This window comes from Ictidomys tridecemlineatus, chromosome 4, assembly GCF_052094955.1.
Source record: "Ictidomys tridecemlineatus isolate mIctTri1 chromosome 4, mIctTri1.hap1, whole genome shotgun sequence".
In the NCBI taxonomy this organism is placed as follows: domain Eukaryota; kingdom Metazoa; phylum Chordata; class Mammalia; order Rodentia; family Sciuridae; genus Ictidomys; species Ictidomys tridecemlineatus.
In genome coordinates, this window is record NC_135480.1 from 131,357,478 (window position 1) to 131,378,176 (window position 20,699).

Consider the following 20,699-nt stretch of genomic DNA (forward strand, 5'->3'; position numbering starts at 1 on the left):
GAAATGACTGCAATCCTTTGCTGCCTGGGCGAGGGGAGAACCTCAGTAGTGCCTTTGAGCCTGGGTTCCTTCTGAGAAATGGGAACATCGTGCTTTCTCACAGTTCAGGGAGGACTTGGTGACACAGGGACACATAAGCCTGAGTGGTGCTGGAGAGAGAGCCAGACACTACTTTGGTTTTTTTTTTTTCGGGGTTCTGTTCATTGAAGGTAACATTTGATTTTGTCTCATCATAGCTTGTGTTAGGGTACAGGTCACTGGGACTAGTCAGGGTGTGGTTGTTGAACTGTCGGTTGAACATTACCACCCCCAACTCCACTGCTCTGAAATCAAGAGGAGTCTTAAAATCTGCAGCATCTTACACTCAGTGACACACTAGATTTTGTCCCTGGAGGCGCTTAGAGATGAAACTTGTGTTTAAGTACTTACTGACTTAGCCAGACTTGCTTTATAATAAGCATCTCTACTCCCAGGGCATGAGTTATGCCAGGAAGTGACAGTGTAGATCGGAGGGTTTGATTTTGGGGATGGTGGGGAGAAGTTATTGCAAGGGTGAAAGCTTTTGATGAATTGAAAGTACTAATCTCATTTTACCCCCTTTCTTCCCTGTCTCGGTCCCTTCTGTGTGTGTGTGTGTCCAACGTCCTGTCTGTTTCTTGCATCCTCTCTTGTGTTTCTCCCCTCTGGGTGTGCTTCATCCCCACCACCACCACGTCCTCCTCCTGTTCCCCCATCCTCTTCTCACCACCGCGAACAGCAGCAGCAGTTGCAAGCTCAGCATCTTTCTCATGGCCACGGACCCCCGGTACCCCTAACGCCTCACCCTTCAGGACTGCAGCCTCCTGGCATCCCGCCCCTCGGGGGCAGTGCCAGCCTTCTCGCGCTGTCTAGTGCTCTGAGTGGGCAGTCTCACTTGGCAATAAAAGATGACAAGAAGCACCATGATGCAGAGCACCACAGAGGTGAGAGGCCGGGCAAACCGGATTAGGACTTTGACCTCATACTCAGACAGTGCTGCAAAGTTGCGTGCATCGCTAACGAAAGCCCCAACCTATACAGAGAGCAAACAATGAGATAAGAGGAACTGTCGCAAAGCTTTCACTGACACACAATTCAATTCACCCTGGAAGTTTGCAGGGTTTGCCGTGGGCATCGTAGATTTCTCAATCTCACTAGATTTGCAGGCATCTTGACATCTTGGCAACTGCCTAGTTAATGCCAGTGGCCTGTACCATATTATGGAAAACTGTTAACTGCTTAATTGGGTAATTTTCAAAGAAAGTAATGTTGTTAAATGGGGCGAAATAAGAAGTTAAATTTGAAAGTGAATGTGTTCAAATGAAAGGTTTGATAATTGCATCTGTTACTACTTAGTTTCATAGGCTTTAATTCTAGTATGCATTAAATATTGGGCAAAATTGCACTTGACTAATTTTTTGAAGAAAAGTAATTTATTCTGTCAAGAAATTAAAAAAATAGGCTTTGTGAATGGTTAAACTGTAAATCTTATGTTTACAAAATACTGTAATTTTCAGGAAATCACTGTATTAGGAATGTGCAATGACTTATATAAATAAAAGCCATTTTTAAAACTGTTTGGGGCTTGTGTTCTAATTATTCCCCCCTTTTTTTTATTTCTGTTCTTGCCTCTGTGTCTGAACGGGCATGTCTGTGCGTTTCTTGGTAACCTCGGGAGCAGACAGAGAGCCGGGCACAGTAAGTACCCCAGCGCCTGCTGCACACGAACACAGCCCCAACACCTGCCCTCTGCGAACTCAGTGCAATCAGGCCCACACTCCCCATCTCTCAGTGTCCTGGGTTTTTCTTTTGCTTCTAATTAAAAGTATTTGTCTTGTATGAGTATTTCCCCTCTTGTCCTTTTTTTTAAACAAAATTTGTGTTAGACGAGAGGGGCATGATTTGGAGGTGAAGCTGTTTGCCGTAATTGCTTACCTGGAAATACACTTTGATCTGTATGTATCCAGGACCCACTTTAAAAATAGGCTTATCATTGCATTCTGAGACCTGGTTTCATGTAGTTTAAGAATATTCATTTTTATCTTAAATCACCTTTACAGACAAGAAGTCACCATCCATATGTGAAGTAAGTTAGTGATGTGTTGCTTCTACTTAAACCATTCATTATCCTCTGCAAACGCATCTTAGTTGCTAGGTTTCCATATCTAGTTTTCTTTGTATAATTGTTCTTGGAGTACAAACTTGAATTTCCATTTTATTTTAGATATCTAAGCATCTGAGCAAATGCTTACAAACAAGGAAATTCAGTGGGCAGGGCTATGTGCTTACAGAGCTCATCTTTTCACCAGACTAAATAGTACCCATTTTATATGATGCACATTTGGAGCATACATGCATCTGCTAGTTAGCTGTGGGTAGACTTGTGTTGCAAATGCATCTCTCAAATATCATGGAGCGAATAATGAAAGAAAACTTTACCCTCTTCACGTAGGATTGCTACAGTTTTTGCCTCTTTCCCCTTCTTTCTGAACATAACACTATTTTAACCATTTTTAAGACCGTAAAAAATGTGATACTGAATTTTGGAATTATTCTGATACTTTTTCTTCTCATGCTGAGGATGGAATCCAGGGCCCTTAACATGCCAAGCAAGTGCTTTATTATCGAGCTGTATCTCCCGGCCCTGTTCTGGTACTTTTTTGTTAGGAGTTTGGGCGGAAGACATAATTTTTTTCAGTTTGATAATGTTTTTATTTCCCCCTCTCCCTCCTCTGTCTAGAAAAATAGTTGCTTTTAAAATTGTCTTTGAGACAGATCTTTGTGTGCTTCATGTATTAGGATATGTTTAGAGGAGGGGCATTGTTAAAGGCAGAGGTCGCTAGTTTTTAAAATTTTCATACTACAAGTTTTCTCTGGAGAACATTGGGAGTGGAAAGGGAGGGACAATATGTTATAGCTAGGAAATAAAATACCCAACACACAAAGTACACATTGAAGTAAACTTGCTTTGATTGATGGAGGTGACCTTTATATGTTTTGCCGTCTCGGTATTCCTATAGCTCATCATTATTTTCTGCCAGGTTCATTTGGTAGAGTATCATATCAAACCTAACCCTGGACCAGAAAGCACATGGCAGAAGAAGTTTTGTTGGAAAAGCCCATGCTGCATGTTTTTACCATTGGGGGGGGGGGGTTTGGACTTATTTTTTAGCTCTGGGACTTACTTCTTATCCAACTTCCCCCCTCATTATTACTTTTAGACCTCAAATGACTATATTGACTTACACTACATGTAAGGCACTGTGGGATGGGTCTGCAGTTGAAGAGGTATGTAGGCACGTAGCACAATACCTTTTTCAGAAAACCGAGGAGAGATGACAAAAATACAGAAAAACAGAAGAATAGAAACTTTCAGCAGAAGTTGTGTAACATTGGCATCACAGTTGTGGGAGAGATGCAGCATGCCTTGTGGGGGCATGAACTGAAATGCTGGGGCCGTGAACTCTGAGGTTTGCACACTGAGGCTGGTACAGGTGTTCCTCACACCTCTGCATGTGTCTATATTTCATTGTCCAGTAATCTTATTTATTGGCTGAAAAACCTTATTTATTGGGGGAAGGAGGTTGATTAGTGTGTCCTTAAAAGAAATACATATAAGTTCTTGAATTTCAGGGGACTTTATTGTTTTTAAAGTGCACATATTCAAGTTAGTAGTCAATCAACTCTCCAGTCAAAATGGAGTGGGTCATTGCATAAGCTGATCTGTGCAGTAATGTAAATGAAGTGGTGACTTACGTGTTATTGACTTGTATATTTTTTCATATCAAATTTGTAACGAGTTTTAGGGGTCATTTCAATGAATGTTTTCAGAATAGTATGTGTACCTGTGTTCTCGGCCTAATTACTGCAGAATGGTGGTGGTGATATGAAATGGGAAGACTGCACTAACTTTAACTGAAACATTTCATTCAGTCTGTAGAGAGGAGTTAAATTGTTCACTATCCCCATAAGGGGGATTTTGCATTACAGTTATATAAAATTAAAGAGCTCTTCAAACTTGGTATAAAATTGAGTACAAGAAGCGGTGGATAATGTGATGTGTGTACTATTAGGCCCTAAAATATAAAAATATACATAAAATATATATAAAAATGGGAACTCACTTATTTAATAAAGTGGTTTGAAATATGAAGTCTAATTTCACTTGGCAGAGAAGTCAATTGATTGCACTGCTGCCTCTTTTTTTTTTTTAAAGCCAACAGAGGTAAAGGTCCTCTGGAGCAATCTTTTTCAAAACTTGTGGTCTCAGATGTTTGTTTCTCCCTTCAAATTAAAATTGAGGACACCTAAGAACTTGTTTTTCTTGATTTTTATTGAATTGGATGAAAAAATTTAAATCACTGTAGTAAAAGTATCATTAATGAGAAACCCCATTTTCCAAAACAGATTTTTATTAGGGTGAATTGGCATTCTTTTACATGTTTGCAAACTTCTTTAGTGCCTGGCTTAAAAGAGGTTAGCTAGTTTCTGATCAGCTTCTGTATTTGATTTGTTATGATACAATTATTTTTTGTTGTTTGGGAAGGAAATCTGCCATCATAGAGATCAAGGGTCTCTGGAACACTCATGGGTCCTTGGTCCAAACTCTGAGAACCTCAGCCCTCAATGAGACTAAGACTTATTATTACCTTTTTCTGTTCTTCTGTGTTGAACATACTTAAATCAAGTGCCCCCAAAATTCAGAGACTTAGGTGAATCTAGATGGAATTGCAGATATATTTGGATTTTTAGCTGTGAGCCTAAAATGGGTTGGTAGATTGTGTGTGTGTGTTAGTGTGTGTGTGTGTGTGTGTGAGAGAGAGAAAGAGAGAGGATTATTCAGTTTACTTGTTTAAGCTTTTATGGTAGGAAAACAAATGAGCCTTAATATAAGCAATCTGTTTTGATGTAAAACCTGGAAAATGAAAGTAATAACAGTGAAAATATGAACACTTAAGTTCCTGTTTCTGAGCAGGGGACATGATGAAGCCAATAATTTTTTAGGGATGTTCTGTGTTTTTGTGCTTGGTTTTAAATTTGACTCTTTTTTAATTCTTTGAACCTCTTTCTTTCTTCCTTTTTTTTTTTTAATGTATAAGTTTCCTTATGAGAGAGCAGCTGCTGAGCAAAGATACATGCAATGACCTTAAGAAAGGCTGTTATTTCTTCAGCAGTATATGATAGTAATAAAAAACTTTACATGTTCCAATTAATTTAAAGATAAAGAGCATTAGATGTTGGCTGAATGAAATGTCATGTAAATACATATGCTTAAAAGACTTGGAACTACAGAATCAACAAAGAGTTGTGGCTTTTAATGAATACAGTAATGTGTATTTTAAAAAGACCTTGATTCAGTTAATAAATGCTTGCTGAGCACTCAATATGTGCCAAGCATGGTTTGAGGTGGTACATACATTTGCTGCCATTTTTCGTTCATCCCCCTTAATATCACAGGTAAATGACTTTTGTAATAACACTGAAATCTAATTCATGTGATTGGTATTTGGAAAAGCAAGGAGTACCCCGGGGTGTCTGGGGGAGACTCTAGAAGATAGATAGGATGTATTCATTTAGGCAGGGCTCATGATTGGGCTCTGAAGGTGTGTGTGCATGCTTGTCGTGGGTCAGTGACCTTGTGTGTGGTTCTGGGGACAGATCAGATCTCAGCAAAATTTTAAAAGGGTTCCTGATCCAGAAAATTTTGAGCACTGTTTACCTATTGTCAGTCAGAAGACAGCACCATCATTTTATCAGTGAGACAGCTCAAGGAGACTGGTGCTTCTAGTCACATGGTCAATTGATAATAGAGGTTGAGATTTAGATCATGTCCTAGGGACTGTGCTGTCACTCCATAACTGACCTTGAAAAGCTTCAGGGGTTCATGTTTGGAACTTAAAGGTAGTCATGGCAACCAAAATGGTCACTTTATTCCCCCCCTTTTCCAGCTTTTCTTGGCTAGCTAATTGACAGAGCTGGGATTAGCTCCAAATTCAGGACCACCCAAAGTTTTACTTTACTTTTTCTTAGAATGACATTAAATGTTATAGAGGATAAGAAGGAAATTATGACTTTTTTTTTTTTTAGAAATTAGTATGAGTCTTTTTCCTGAAAATTTTTGAGCCATAACAGCATTTAAGGGTGGTAAAAAGAAGATGAATTTTGTTGAAGGCAGATCCCGGGGAGTTTCTGGCTCTTAGGCAAAGCTCCTCTCTGTAACTGGTGAGTACAGTAGTGTGGGAAAGTTAGGAAGACCCCATGTCAAAATAAATTTAAAAAGACTCAGTGCCATGTCCCCCACCTCCAAAAAAAATGCAGATTTTATCAGGAACACTGTGAAAGTGAGAATCCATATGTCTTGGGGCACTTTCTGATGGTTCTTTGTGCCAGCATCTTGAAATAGCCCACCTCTTATTAACTCGTCACTTTCACCTAACGTACATGGACTAGCAAGAACTATTTTTTGTGGGTTTTTTTTCAGGGAGCTGAGGGAAGTTACCAGGGATTGAACTCAGGGGCACTTGACTACTGAGCCACATCCCCAGCCCTATTTTGCATTTTATTTAGAGACAAAGAGTCTCACTGAGTTTCTTAGCGCCTCACTTTTTGCAAAGGTTGGCTTTGAACTTAACATCCTCCTGCCTCAGCTTCCCCAACCACTGGGATTATAGGCGTGCACCACCTTGCCCAGTGCAAGAACTGTTTTGCCCAAACATTTATGGATTAATTTTGACCTGGCGTGTCAAACTATGGCCTGGAAATAAAGGCTAATATTTAGATGAGTCACCTAAAATGTCAATTTTTAGACACAGAAGAGAACACTTAAGTGTTCTTAAGCTGTTGCCTCTGCAGGTTTCTCTTGTGGGATTTTAAACTGTGCTTAAAATACAGATCCTCTTTGGGAAAACTGACATCGCTGCTGAGAGTAGGATGAATTCCTGAAGAAAGAAAAGGTCTTGGTTGTTGGGGGTTGTGTGCACCTGTACCAGGTAGAGGTGTGTTTCATGTAAGTGCAGCCACTTATCAGATGGATGCTGGGGTCTGAGTGTAATTAAAATCAGGTTTAACTCACAGCAATTGCAGTGAAAAAAGAGATCTTCATGCTTTAAAAAAAGCAGGCAGAGAACATTTTTCTTTCTTCCTAAGTCATTTTTACACTTCAGTTTTTTGTTTTGTTTTATAGTGGCAGGGATTGCTTAACCACTGAGCTGTATCCCTGGCCTTTTTATTTTTTTGTTTTGAGACTGGATCTTGCTGAGTTGCTTAGGGCCTCACTTAGTACTTGAGCCTGACTTTAAACTTCCTGTCCTTCTGCCTCAGCCTCCCAAGTTGCTGGCATTATAGGGGTGTGCCACCATACCCTGCTTGCAGCCCAGCATGCCTAGCTGAGAAACTGTTTTTAAGTAATTATATTTATTGTCTCCTGCAGCCTTTATATTTCTTTTGTTTTGCTTTACCTGGAGAAGGAGATAAAAGGACACAAGGGGTATGAGATTGACAGGAAAGACATTATTTGACTTTAGGTGCCAACCACCCCCAGTATACACTGGCTCTTTACTTCATCTTAGCAGAACATCTACTTTCCCTGAGTCTTCCTGAGTCAGCCATCTGCACTTGACAGTGTGAGTTCCTAGGTGGAAGTTCAGCAACTTCGTTCTTTCCCGTATTTTGCACGTGAGCTAGGAAGCACAAATACACAACCTTCAGACCTGCTACAGTCCACAGTTCTGAGCTGTGATGTGCTTGCCACGTGGACACATTCTCTACTTTCTACATGTTGTTGACAACTGAGGATCCCATTAGTTTTATGGGTTAAAAGTACATTTGTCGAAATGTCAGGGAAGAACACATGAGTGACCAATTGGACGGCAGCAAAAAAGTACAGCGCAGGGTGATGGCTTAATTGGTACCAGGTGTAAATGGAGCAGGCACACAGATGTGTTGGGGTGCGCAGTTACCTAATTGTTTTAATGTTCACAGAGAAGTTAATTGTCAGTGTAGAGTATGCTAGCAAATTAGGTTCCCACTGTCTTAGTGTAACTGAGGATAAATGAAGTGTCACGAGTTTCCAATCTGTACCTCTGACACAAACACTTTTCCTGCGGGGAAGAGAAAGTTCCCAAGGGGAATCAGTGTGGCAGCTAAAGAAAACCATTTGAATAATGTGCATTATTTTCACATTAGGGAAACCCATCTAGCTCTGCTGTATCCATGAGTGGGTTTTCCTTTCAGATTTGCTTCTGGTGGTTTCAAGGTTTTAAACTTGTTGGCAGAAGAGTTGCTCTGAGTCCTCGAGATACATGAAGGCTGCTGTCACTAGTGTTTGGTAGCATTACAGCATTGACAGTGTAACATTTCATTAAGCGTTTCTTTCATAGTTTCTGGAGTTATTTTCCAGATTTGTTTCAGTAGTCAAGAACAGCCATTACTGTTAGATTGCTAAAGAAAGCAAAATTCCTGGAACAAGACCATAAAAGACTGGGCTTAATCCTTATTGAAGCACCGAGGGTTTTGCTATATTTATCTTGAGTGTTCAGAGCATAAAATGTGAACATCCATTTCTAAAATGGTCAACATGAGGGTAATACAAAGTCCAAATCTTGATGTTTTCTTTTTATTCTGCTGGTTACTCTCTGAAGTTCAGTTGACTCTTCTCCTTGCATTGTAAGTTCTTAAATGGAGGTATGATTTTATAATTGTATTGGGATCTTTGGTTTTTGTTTTATCTGATAGGCTGTATTGGCCTCTTCTGCCCACTGGGTTCTAACACTGAGCCAACTGTCCAGTTAACTTGCACCTATTCCACCACTGCAGGGGGAGGTTGGGTTCCCACAGTTAGGAAATTGTGCTCCGGTTTGTCGAAAGAGAGAGAGAGAGAGAGAGAGGGAGGGAGGGGGGATGCAGGTCCTGTTAAGGGAAAATCTTTTTCTTCTGACAAGCTCTCTGCCTTACATAGCCATTCTGCTCTGTTGGGTGGATGTGGACCCTTAAGAAGCATCTAATTATAATACCAAACAATTTACCAGTTGCCCCTGAAGATTTGATGTTCTCCAAAGAATTCTAGGTTTTCTTAAGAGGGGGAGAGGTCCTTTCTTGCTGTGGAGCATGCCTTTCCTGTCCCTTAACCTGCATCTGATCATCTCAGTTGTAGTTTCTATGTGTAAATGCAGCCAGGCTTCTTTCTTTTGCTAGCATTGAGCATTCTAGGAGGATCTTTTCTTTCCTTTTTGAGTCTTGTCAGATTTGCCTGTCCCTGTACCATTTTACTTGGCTCTACATCCTTAAGCGTGTGCAACCATAAGGTGTAGAACATCATTATGGTTTTAGAATTTAAGTTTGTTTTGAAAACACTGTGTTTTCAGATCTTGATTTGCTCAGGTTTGTAATATCTCCCCTAGGCTATATAACTCCCTATTTTGAGTTCCTATAAAAACACAGGTAAATAAGATGATTTTGTTTATTTCTTAACAAAATCTTAAAGAGAAACTTATATACAGTCTGGAAATCCCAGTGCTTGGGACATTTGTGATAGAAGTCTGCCCAGTATTTACAGTGTTTGGAAAGTTCTGGCAGATATGTAAATTTCACCAGCTGCAAGGTGAAATAAAACACTGAGTTTCTTGGCTGGGACGAGAGTCTGTCAATCAGTGTGATAACAGTGGTTCTCATGTTGATCAAAAAAGTCTTATTCATAACTAAATATTTATTTGGCAGATAAATATTTGAAAAATGAATTCCACTTGATGAATGCTATTTGGTAGATTGAAATCTTTTTTAAAAAAAAAAGAAATGGACTCTGGGAGGAGACATCTGCAGTGGCAAATAGGTCTGTAAAACTGTTACCTGTGGGGATTGGCAGCCTGTGGGACTGGTGCTGGGTATAGGTGGACTGCTGTGGTTCTACTGGGGTCCTTGATAGGACATAGCTTAGATTATGAGCAGCAGGATTTTTATGAGGAATTTTGAACTATTCTCAGTTAATTTTATTTTATTTTTATCTTGAAAAATTATTATTACTGCTAGTTAGTGGAAGAGTCTCACTGTGTTGACCAGGCTGAGCAGTTCATTTTAAAGTAGGCTGTAAAATGTCCAGTTTTTATAGTTACATGTTTGTATTTTTTAAGTGATAGGCATAGAACCAGATTGTTGACTGTTGGTTAGGAGGAGTATCAGAGAAGCAGGCGTGAGACATTGTCAGAATGTTAAGCACGGCAGTTTAAAGAGCCAGTGTGGGTTTTGAGTGATTTTTACTAGGGTATAAGTGTTCTGGGTACAGAATCTGAGCTGAGAAATCTCCAATCTGGGAGGGGTGGCACTTCGACATAATTGGACTCTGTAGGTGGTAGGAAGAGCTGCTCTAGGCAAATCACCCTGGCTTGGACATCATAGTGCTCCAGATAAAATGAGGGGGATGAAAAGTATCTCTTGAAGGTTGTTTTGGTTTTCTTTCCTAGTTTGAGTCTAATTGTCTGGAATGTGTATGACTTTTTAAGTTACTTAAAGCAAAACAACCTCAGTTTCATTCTTTTGCAATTTGGTCTCCTCTTAAATGTTTGTTCAGTATGTACAATAGTTACTCTATCAACACAGAATCCTAAATTTTGAAGAAGCTAAAGGATTTTCAGTCGATATCAGGTATCGTCTCTTAATACTTGAGATTCATATGAGTGGTGTATTGTGACTGGCAAAATGGCTGTGTTCCACCCTTCAGCCAAGGAAGAAGTAGCAGATGGTGCATGAAGGAAAAATATTTTGGGTATCTTGAGACATGTAGCAATACCCACGAAGTCACTTTGGGTTTCTGGAGAACAAACGAGGGAACCACAAAGATAAGGATCCCCTAGACAGTAGTTAAGAAACCAGACGGTTGCTGTTGGCTGCCAGTGCAGCTCATTAGGCTGGAACTGTTTGCTTATATCTAGAACAACCACCAGAGCAGTGTCAGGACTGGAAAGTCGGCCAGTCACTCACAGAACTGGGTTGCAGGAAACAAAGGTTCAAGGACGTGGTGTGTTTTTGGTGGGCTGGTGCTGCACAGCAGTGGGAGCCCGGGATGCCCTGGATCTCACGCCCAGGCCTTTTCAGCCCCCACCCCTTTGCTGCCCTGTTTTGAGGCTGTCTTACAGCATCAAAGGTATGAAGAGACATCTTGTTTTGCAACTTGTTGAAGTCTGCCGGTTGAATGGGGCCAATTTTCAGATAAAGCAGGGATGCTAATTACCAGCCCAGTCCAAATTTAGAGGAACTTCAGAGCTTTTCAAAACCCATTCAGATTATAGACTTCATTTAAGCTGCTCGTGCGGAAGTTACAGTAATGACTTCTAACTTATAGAAGCAGAGGCCTGAGAGCCTTAAAGGGCCAGCTGTAGAGATGTTTCTAACACTGTGTAGCTCCTAACAGAGGTACACTTTACTTTTGACATTCCCAATTCCACTGGACGTGATTTTTAAAATAAGACGTTAAGAAACCATTTTGGAATGGTGAGTGGTTTGGATGCCTGGTGCTAATCACACAGGAGGCCTGTAAAGATAGCCTTGTGGAAAGAGACTTTGAAATTGCAGTGGACCTGGATTCTTTGACATGTTTCGCTGGGTACCTGTGCAGATGGGAAGTAGAGTGAGTATGTGCCTTTCCCTTGCTGCATTTGCAGAGCCGGAGGAGACTTTGGGGCTGAAATGATTTAGAACAGAGGCAGGTGTATTTAAGCACTTCCTGGAGTTGTATTAATTCTACCGCATCCTTTGTCAGGCGGAGGGACTGGGTTGAAGAGGTTAGTTTTTAGCAGACATTTATGAAGGTAATTAGTTCAGGGATGCAGCCAGCTCACCTTTCAGCCCCAGCCCCTGTGGTAAAGCCATTACTTTGAGCTTCTCCATATTGAATTGCCTAGTTCCCTCTACCTCCTTTTATCTGAGCCTCCTGGCATTTGTGTAGCTTCAACAGTCAGGAATAAAAGAGCTCAGCTCACTTTAGAATGAAGTGGGCCACGAGGCTTCGTGTTGCCTTCTGGTCCTCCGTTTTGATTTCCTCCTGTGTGAGGTTGAGCTGGGAGCACTCCCATGGTGGGGGTCCAGGTTTTTCCCAGGGGAGATTTGAGAGCCAGCCACCTGGCTGATTGATTATACCTCTGTCTGGTGGGGATCAAAAACTCATGGCCTTAAAAAATGGACCATAAGATTTTTTGCTCCTGGTATATATTGTCACCTCAGATGTGGTCTAACCTAAAGATTTCCCCTGCCCTTTTTTATTTTAAATTGTGACACAGGAAGATAGCATAATTTTCTGTTGGCCTGGACACCTGCTTTTAGTTCGCAAACATCTTTCAGAAATTGGGGTTATCTGGGCTTTGTGAAGGGAGGTTTTTTGCACAGCTCATTCACAGTCGTTCAAGGCAGTAACACATCACTGAACAAATTGCCTCCTTGCATATGCTAATCCTGCACTTAAAAGAACTCATTGTAACATGTTCTCATGCCTTAGCCCAAGGGGAGATGGGAATTGAAGGGATGTCAGATCATGTCATGTGACCCCAAAATATCTCAAATGCCTGTTTTCTTTGGGTCAACAGTTCGCACTCAGCATATGCCAATGAAAGTATCCTGTGTGGCTGGTGGAAGAGATTAGTCCTTGTTCCTGCTTTGTGTGTGGGAGCTGGTCTTGCTATTGAAGCGTCACAGGCTGAGATTTCTTCCCCTGTGGGACTTAAGTTTCAGTGCTTCTGGCGAGCAACACCAAATCTTATTTTCAACAATAAATTAAAAGAATTCAAAAGTTCCTTTATCGTTGCTATGGAAAATGTGATTTGCCTTTTAGGAAACCATGCTGTTAATCCCACCTGTTTCTTTTGTGTCTGTTTAGAGTGGTACACAGTGACTCTTAAGAGTTATAGAATATGCCTAGTGGAGCAATCTCAAGATTTGCTCATCAGTCCTTCATATTCTTGACAGAGTAAACACACATCCACGCACAAACAGCAAGCTCCCAGTTTCTCCAGCACTAGATAGAACAGGAGCACATTTAGAGTGAGCAGAGCCTGAAGGATTCACCAGGATTTGTAAGGTTTGATACCAAAGACAGGGTCCTTTTAAGTGGGGAAAGCTCTTTAAATGTTTGCCATCAAAGTCTTCAGACAGATGACTTAAATGGAATAAAAGGTTGTATAGGTATCACCTTTCTAAAACAGTTCCCACTTCCAGGTTGGGTTTTCATGTGTACAAAGAGACTGGCAAAGAAGCCTTTGAGAGAGAGAGAGAGAGATACATTTTTTTTTTTTTTTTGTCTTGTAGAGTAATTCCCTTTTGGTCCCAGACAGTCTAAGAGGTACAGATAAACGCAGAAATGGGCCCGAATTTTCCAATGACATCAAAAAACGGAAGGTGGATGATAAGGATTCTAGCCACTATGTAAGTAAATAAAAGACTTTGAATACTATTTGTTTGCTTACTGCCTACTTTCTATGTGAATGTCTAAGTGTAATCTAAGATTTCCATTATAATTCCACATCCTTTAAGGTAAGGGTAAGTTCAGAGCTGGGCATGGTAGTACATGCCTATATCTGAGCCTCTTGGGAGACTAAAGGATCAAAAGTTTGTGATCAGCTTGGGCAACTTAATGAAACCCTGTCTCAAATTAAAAGACAAAGAAAAAAAGGCTGGGAATGTATATAGCTCAGTGGTGTTAAGGCTTACCTTGCGTGTGCCAGGCCCAGGGTTCTGTCGCCTGCATACACAAAAAAGAAAACATTAAAAAGAGGTAAACTCTTACATTGTAGAATATTCTTTTCCTTTAGGGCTGTAAATTATGCTTCTTTTGGACTTAATTTTACATTTTTAAACTGTCTTAGTTATTCTTCACTTAATCTTAGCCAGAAGTTCAAGAAGTGATCTGCAAGAGGGACTTTGAAAATTTAGGTGTGGCTTTGTGGACCATAAGGCTGCACTGGGCCCTGCTTCTAGAAGGGTCTCATCTTACCATCATTGAAATCTCAGTTTTTGAATGAGTGCTTTGCATTTTCCTTTTGTCTTGGACCTTGCAAATTTGGTAGCCACTTATGCACAAATAGAGTAAAAAATTTGAAGCCAGGCGAAGTGGTGCACACCTGTAACTGCAGGGGCTCAGGAGTCTGAGGTAGGAGGATTGCAAGTTCAAAGCCAGCCTCAGCAATTTAATAAGAACCTGTCTCAAAATAATAAAAAATAAAAAAGACTGGGGTTATGCCTCAGTGGTTAGCCCCTGAGTTCAATCCCTGGTACCAAAAAAAGAGAAAAAAAAAAATTGGTAGCACAGAATATTTTTTCAAGATGCTCTTCAGCTAAGATATCTAGGATTATGTTAGGTTTAAGGTAGAGTTTATGGTCTTCTGCAGTGGGTGATCTTAGTCCATGGTAAAAACAGATGAAACATCAGAGGATCTAGTTCACACCCTGCAGATGAGATCGCTCACCCGGTTGACGGACGAGAATTCAACATAGATCCATTGAAGTCACATTCAGAGGAGAGCAAGTCAGGCCAAGTGGCCACTGGCTCTGGCCCTGGAATCGTAAACATTACTGCCATGATTAGCTTGGACTTGCCCTGTGTGTCTCCACCAGTGAGTTCTCAGGAACAATATGAGAGTAGGATCCTGAATTGGGCCACTTGCTGTCATCCCTGGAGGAAGAAGTGTCTACTGGGTAGACTGGAAGTTTAAACACTGGCCTCTACCTTCTGAGGCTTGCTCGTGCTAATAGCTAGCAACAGGTAACATTTCTTGAGCACCAATTCAAACTCGTTCCAGCTGCCCTGTGTTTTTATATGGATTATTTCACTGGATTCTTACTGTAACCCAGTGAGTTAGCTACCATCATCTCCATTTCATACATGAAGAAACTGTGGCCTGGACCTTCAAAGTGGTTTGCCAGAGGTCCTGGCTGTTGGCAGAGCCTAGAGGTAGTCTGACTCAACCAAAATTTGTGCTCTTAATCAAAATTCCTACATCCAGTCCCACCCAGGATTGGTATTTTTCCACAGTTCCTCGAATCAGACCTTTTTGTACTATGGTGTAATAATATCATAAAAACCAGAGTCATAGGTTCTCCCTGGCCCAGCCCAAGCTTTTTAATACATACCTTCTCCCCTTATCTGCTGCCCAGTGCTGATGTCCCATGTATGCATTTCCCTTTGAAAAACTAATTTCAGAGTTCCATTAGAGTGGGTGGGAAGGCTCGGGAATAGAGGGAGGCAGGACAACAGGTCCTAAAATATCCTAATTTGATCATTACACGGTGTATACATGTATTGAATCACTACACATGTACCCCATGTAAACATGTATAATTATGTGTCAATTAGAAAAATAAATTTTTCTTTAATGTTAAAAAGATTAATATTTTAAGAATTTGTTTGCTACTTTTTAACCAGTTTAACCTATATACTGCACAGTTATTTTTATAATTTTTTTTTTCTAAAAGGTAAACCCTTTTATTTTGTATTCTTTTGCCACACACTTAACACCATAGAACATTTGTACCTCTCTGTGGGCTTTCCTGTGAGAAAACAAATTTTCTTTATTATTAGTTTTTCTCTCTTCTTTATGAAAATATTTTTTTGAATAGACTGTTATTTTGTATTACCCCAGCTTCCTCATTGGTTGTAATTTTATGTTGTTACTGGTGAATTGCATGGTGCCTTCATAACAATGACTAAAGTATATCTTCTAACACATTATTGAAGAAAGTGAATAGGGTCTCCCACGTGCAGTTCTGGGAATGGTTGGGAAATAACATTTGAGATCTGAATTTAGAGTCGAAGACTTGCTTGAACTGTGGGTTCACAGAAGGCCATTGTGGGTTATGTTTGCACTTGTATGTGTTAACATTTCTCAAATATTCTTTGTATAATCCTAATGACAGTGACATCAAAAAAAAAGAATTATTTAGATCATAAATTTGGGTTCTACTTATTTTTTAAGAATTTGGACCCATCAAGAGGTCCTAATTTCTACATGCTTATTGTATTTCTCTGCACTAAAGGATATAAGGGGTTTTGAGTAAAAATAAAAAACAAGAGTTTTACAGCCTGCCCCAAACTTTGATGGAGGAGTCATCACATCATTAACTGAGCAGCTTTTCTGAATCTCTTCCAAACTCAGTGCAACCCCAGAATTTCTTCTGATTAGCAAATTTTACAGTTCTATTGAAGAGTCAATAAAAATCTTTCTGCAGAATGGCAATGCCCTCCAAACACTGCCATCTGTATTCCTTCCATCTCTCCAAAAAGCTGATTGCTGAAGAGGTTTATTCTTGACATGAGATTGGATCTTTTTTGTTTTCTGCTGTAACTAGAAACCCCATGGAAAAATGGGTTAAGTGAATTTGTGTCTGTTATATGAATTGTCTATGAGCGCCAGATTGGCTGGCCATCTGCCTTCAAGGTGAGACGTATAAAGATAATGACATGAAATTGTGTACTTAATTTGAAAATCAAATGGAAGAAGAATGCGGATGTAAGGGTATGCAGATATCAGATTATAAGCAAGATTTTAGATCACAGAAAAGATCTAGGTATTTATTGAAAACATTTATTATGCCTTCATAGTGCACCATATTTTTGCAACTTGCCTTCTCCTGTAAGCAAATTATAATTGGAGAGCTAGTTTGCTACTGCAGCAGAATTCCTGGGGGCAGCTTTGCGTAGCTTCGGGTCAGATGAGAAGGGGAAGGTGGTATTAATGGGAAGGGTTGGCAATCTGGAAGTGAGCCCACAGGCATGTTCCATGTAGTTTTCTAGCTTGTGCGCCACCAAGAACTATAGAAAGAAATTTAACTATGTTCACTTCCATTCTTAGCCTTCATGAAACAGTAAAATTTCTTTTTTTCAGGACAGCGATGGTGACAAAAGCGATGACAACTTAGTTGTGGATGTGTCCAATGAGGTAATCATTGTTTTTGTCAAAAAGTGTATCTTCAGAATAACTTATATATTTCTATTGTGAGAAAAACCCAGTAGTAAATGTAGGAAATAGAACCACAGTGTCTTTTGCATTTGTATTCATTAAGAACCTAATGGTTGTACGTGGATGGAGCAATAATAGTCTTAACTGACACAAGTTATTATTCTCTTTATTAAAAAAAAAAATAAAAAGTCTGGGCTGAGGATATAGCTCCAACATTGGCCCAGCATTTGCAAGACCCTGGATTTGATACCCAGCACCATTTGTTGCCCTGGTCATTTTGGATTTCTAAGTTGGGTGTCTGGCTCCTCTTTCCAATGACTTCTAGGGAAAGTACTTGGTCACAGGGAGGAATTTGATAATTTTCTTTATGATAACGTTCATGGGTATTCAGCAGACACCTTCTCATTCATTTATTATAATATCATTAGGCATGTCATGCCCTCCCCACTCCAATCAAAAGGACTTCCAGTATTCTCTTATAATTAGAGAATTAGTGTGGAAAAGTTTGTCTGCTGTAAGCTAAAACATGAAAACTTTTGGTTCTACTTATTGAGGACCCTTCTTCTCCACGAGCAAGTCCTGCCCATTCACCTCGGGAAAATGGAATCGACAAAAATCGCCTGCTGAAGAAAGATGCTTCTAGTAGCCCAGCTTCCACTGCCTCCTCGGGAAGTTCTACTTCTTTGAAATCCAAAGAAATGAGCTTGGTATGTAAAGAAAATTGGTAGCCTATTTGGCAGTGCATTTTTCTTTGTGGACCAGAGGACACTAAAAAAATTTGAAAGTCAGGATTTTGCTGTTTGAGGGTTATATCTGTTGTTGTTTTGGTACCAGGGATTGAACCCAGGGGCTCTCAACCACTGAGCCACATCCCCAGCTCTTTTTATTTTGAGACAGGGTCTCACTCACTTGCTTAGGGTCATGCTAAGTTGCTGAGGCTGACCTCCAACTTGTGATCCTCCTTTCTCAGCCTCCTGAGCCCGGCTGAGCGTTATATTTTCAAGTATTAAAAAGCGAAACTCCTTCTCTTGTTTTTATGGAGACAGTGTTTTTACTTTTTCTTCTGCAGTAGTCTCTTATGAATCGTGGTTAGAGACACAAATCTGTGAAATTCACCATTTGGCACATAGTTCAGACCTCTTAGATCTGAGGAAGTCTTGACTTTGTTAAGCTGTGCACTTACTGGGGGAGATTGTCCCATCATGTTGGGGCTTGCTGGGAGCATGCCCGATATTAGAGAGCTCATTAGAACAGTGATGTACTCAAGGAGGCCTAGAAAAAACTGGTGGTGTTGGGGTGCATCAAAGCCCATCTGTGTGGTAGTGTATTCTTTCAACAAATGTTGTAAAGCTTGTCATCTCTTCATTCATAAAGGTCCCTTACCACCCTATTTAATCCTTACACAGTCCCCCAGTTGTTACCCCATGTCACCTACGGGAAGGAAAGCTGATGAATTTGCTGCACCACACAGCCTACCAGGTGCAAGACAGAGTGCTGGGGTCCCTTGCTGGCCCATGATCTTTGCCATGGGGGTCCTGAAAAGTTGAGAGGTAGAAGACACGGTCCTTCCACCCTGTTGTTGTTTTGCCTCCGGTAGTGCTGAGAGCAGGCTGGTGTTAAGTCTCCCGTGCCTGTACTGGTGGGTCCATATGCGTTATGTAGGTAGGTGGGTGGCAAAACCTACCCCCAAAGGTATTCTTCTTAGATGAAGCTTGTTCTGGGGCTTTTGCCTCTGAAATGCTGGTTTGCTTCTCACGTAACTGATGGTCTCGCTGTCTTTCGTCATTAGTCTCAATTCTGCGGCTACCCAAAGGCAGGATTAGAGAAAGGAGCTTCCCTTAGATGTTCCTGTGGCTGGAGCCCACGTTTCCAAGGGACTGGGAGTTATTCTCTGGGTGGTCATCATTTTGACTTGGCAAAGAGCCTGAGTCCACAAGCCCGATGGAAAATTCTTTTCAAAATAAAATCTGCGGAGGAAGAAGTGTGATCATGTTCTCTGTCTCTAGCTCGAGTTTTAATTCTGGCAGGAAGAGGAAAGGTCAACATTTCTCGCTCACAAGTTAATGCTGTCAACATTGTGTGGATTTATGAAAATTGGCTGAGGGAGTAGCTAGAAGGTGCCCAGTGTCCCAGCTGCTGTTGTGATAAATTGTGTAATATGGCTTGGATTAAAAATAATACTCATTTAATTTGTTTAATGATACCAGCATGAAAAAGCCAGCACGCCCGTTCTGAAATCCAGCACGCCGACTCCTCGGAGCGACATGCCAACGCCGGGCACCAGCGCCACTCCAGGACTCCGTCCAGGCCTGGGCAAGCCTCCAGCCATGGAGCCCCTCGTCAACCAAGCGGGTAGAGCATCGCCTCTTATTATGCTGCGTTGTGTTCCTCCCTCTCCCAGCTCAGTAAATTGTCTGTTAATCTAGTGACGTGATTTCCCCATGCATATGAAATGCCCTTGCCACCACCCTCCTTCCTGTCTCTGAAAAAGGCACGGTAAGAAGCAGATGTTTGTCCTTGGGTCTCAGCAGCAGCACCCTGTTTGGTCTCCAACTGTTTACATTCAGCTTTTCTTTTATTTCCAAATAATCCAAATCCTAGGGACTTCAGTCAAGTTTCCGATAATTATTCTGTACATAAGCTTCTGACCAAACTATCATTGTGTGTCTGACTTCGCTAATATTGACCGAAACGTCCAGTTTTGAGGCTAGAGCGAGCTTCTTGCTGACTGTGGTTGGCTGGTTTTCTGTTAGCCCACCCCCCAAGAATCAGTAGAAATCAGGAGGGTTCTCTAGCCCATGAGTAAACTCCTAACTCTCCTCTCTGGGCAAGGAAAAAAGTAACAACCTGAGTCCAACAGAAAGTAAGCACCAGAATATTCCTCCTAAATCCATGCTTTGGTTTACGTGAATCTAGGATTTGGTTTTCATTTGGAATTGGTACCAGGGAATGGAAAATTCGGACTGAAGGAGAAATCTTGGATTTTATCAAGAAAATCTTCTTTTGAGATTAAGTCAGGTAAACACTTAGTGTCTGTGCCTTGGTTTGCTCTCTGAATTGGGTACGATGATGCTGATTAATTCCCCTGGTGTCCCAGCACTGCCACATATACCAATGAGAAAATCTGTGGGTTTTGCTTCTGGGGTCCTTCCTGTCCTGGAGATTAAATTAGCTCTGGGGAGGATTGGATCCAGTGTATAAATTAGAGGTAATCTCCCTGCTGCCCGGGAAGCCTCTTTTCCTCCCTCCCCATGACAAATGACACTAACAGATGACTCTGGAATTGCTGGTCAGGCTTGACTGGAGTGGGCAGTCGAGTGACATGCGGCTTGTGTTTCCTTTCAGCCGCCGGTTTGAGGACGCCCCTGGCAGTGCCTGGCCCGTACCCTGCTCCCTTTGGGATGGTCCCCCACGCCGGCATGAACGGCGAGCTGACCAGCCCCAGCGCCGCTTACGCCAGTTTACACAGCATGTCACCCCAGATGAGCGCTGCCGCTGCGGCTGCCGTGGTGGCCTACGGGCGCTCCCCAATGGTAGGCCACTGCTGGTGGGCTTTGCTTGGGTGGGAAAAGCCACATGCTTCACTGAGTGCTGTCAGCCCCGGGGTACACAGGCCTCCCCAGGCTATGGGGGCAGGAGCAGCCGGCCCCACACACCTCCAACACAAAGACGCCAGTGTTCCCACTGCACCCTTGCCCTCCTCTTGTCAGCCTTCATCAACATGCTGGTTCATTAAGTGAGGCCCAA

General features: G+C 41.4%; 1 protein-coding gene across 11 annotated transcripts in view; it reads left to right on the forward strand.

Moving 5' to 3' along the window:
* The window catches only part of LOC101970276 (TLE family member 1, transcriptional corepressor), a 91,166-nt gene that overhangs the window by 44,757 nt on the left and 25,710 nt on the right, over positions 1–20,699 (forward strand). For 3 of the 11 annotated variants that reach the window (XM_040285643.2, XM_021733131.2, XM_021733133.2), the window contains 8 exons: positions 758–962; positions 1,700–1,716; positions 13,306–13,422; positions 16,878–16,931; positions 17,507–17,659; positions 19,160–19,304; positions 19,869–19,970; positions 20,298–20,485. In XM_040285643.2, coding sequence (XP_040141577.1) covers positions 758–962; positions 1,700–1,716; positions 13,306–13,422; positions 16,878–16,931; positions 17,507–17,659; positions 19,160–19,304; positions 19,869–19,970; positions 20,298–20,485 — 981 coding nt within the window. Of the gene's footprint in view, positions 1–757; positions 1,596–1,699; positions 1,717–13,305; positions 13,423–16,877; positions 16,932–17,506; positions 17,660–19,159; positions 19,305–19,868; positions 19,971–20,297; positions 20,486–20,699 lie in introns of those variants that run through there. The other 8 variants (XM_021733132.2, XM_021733134.2, XM_005335132.3 and 5 more) reach the window with 5 other exon arrangements.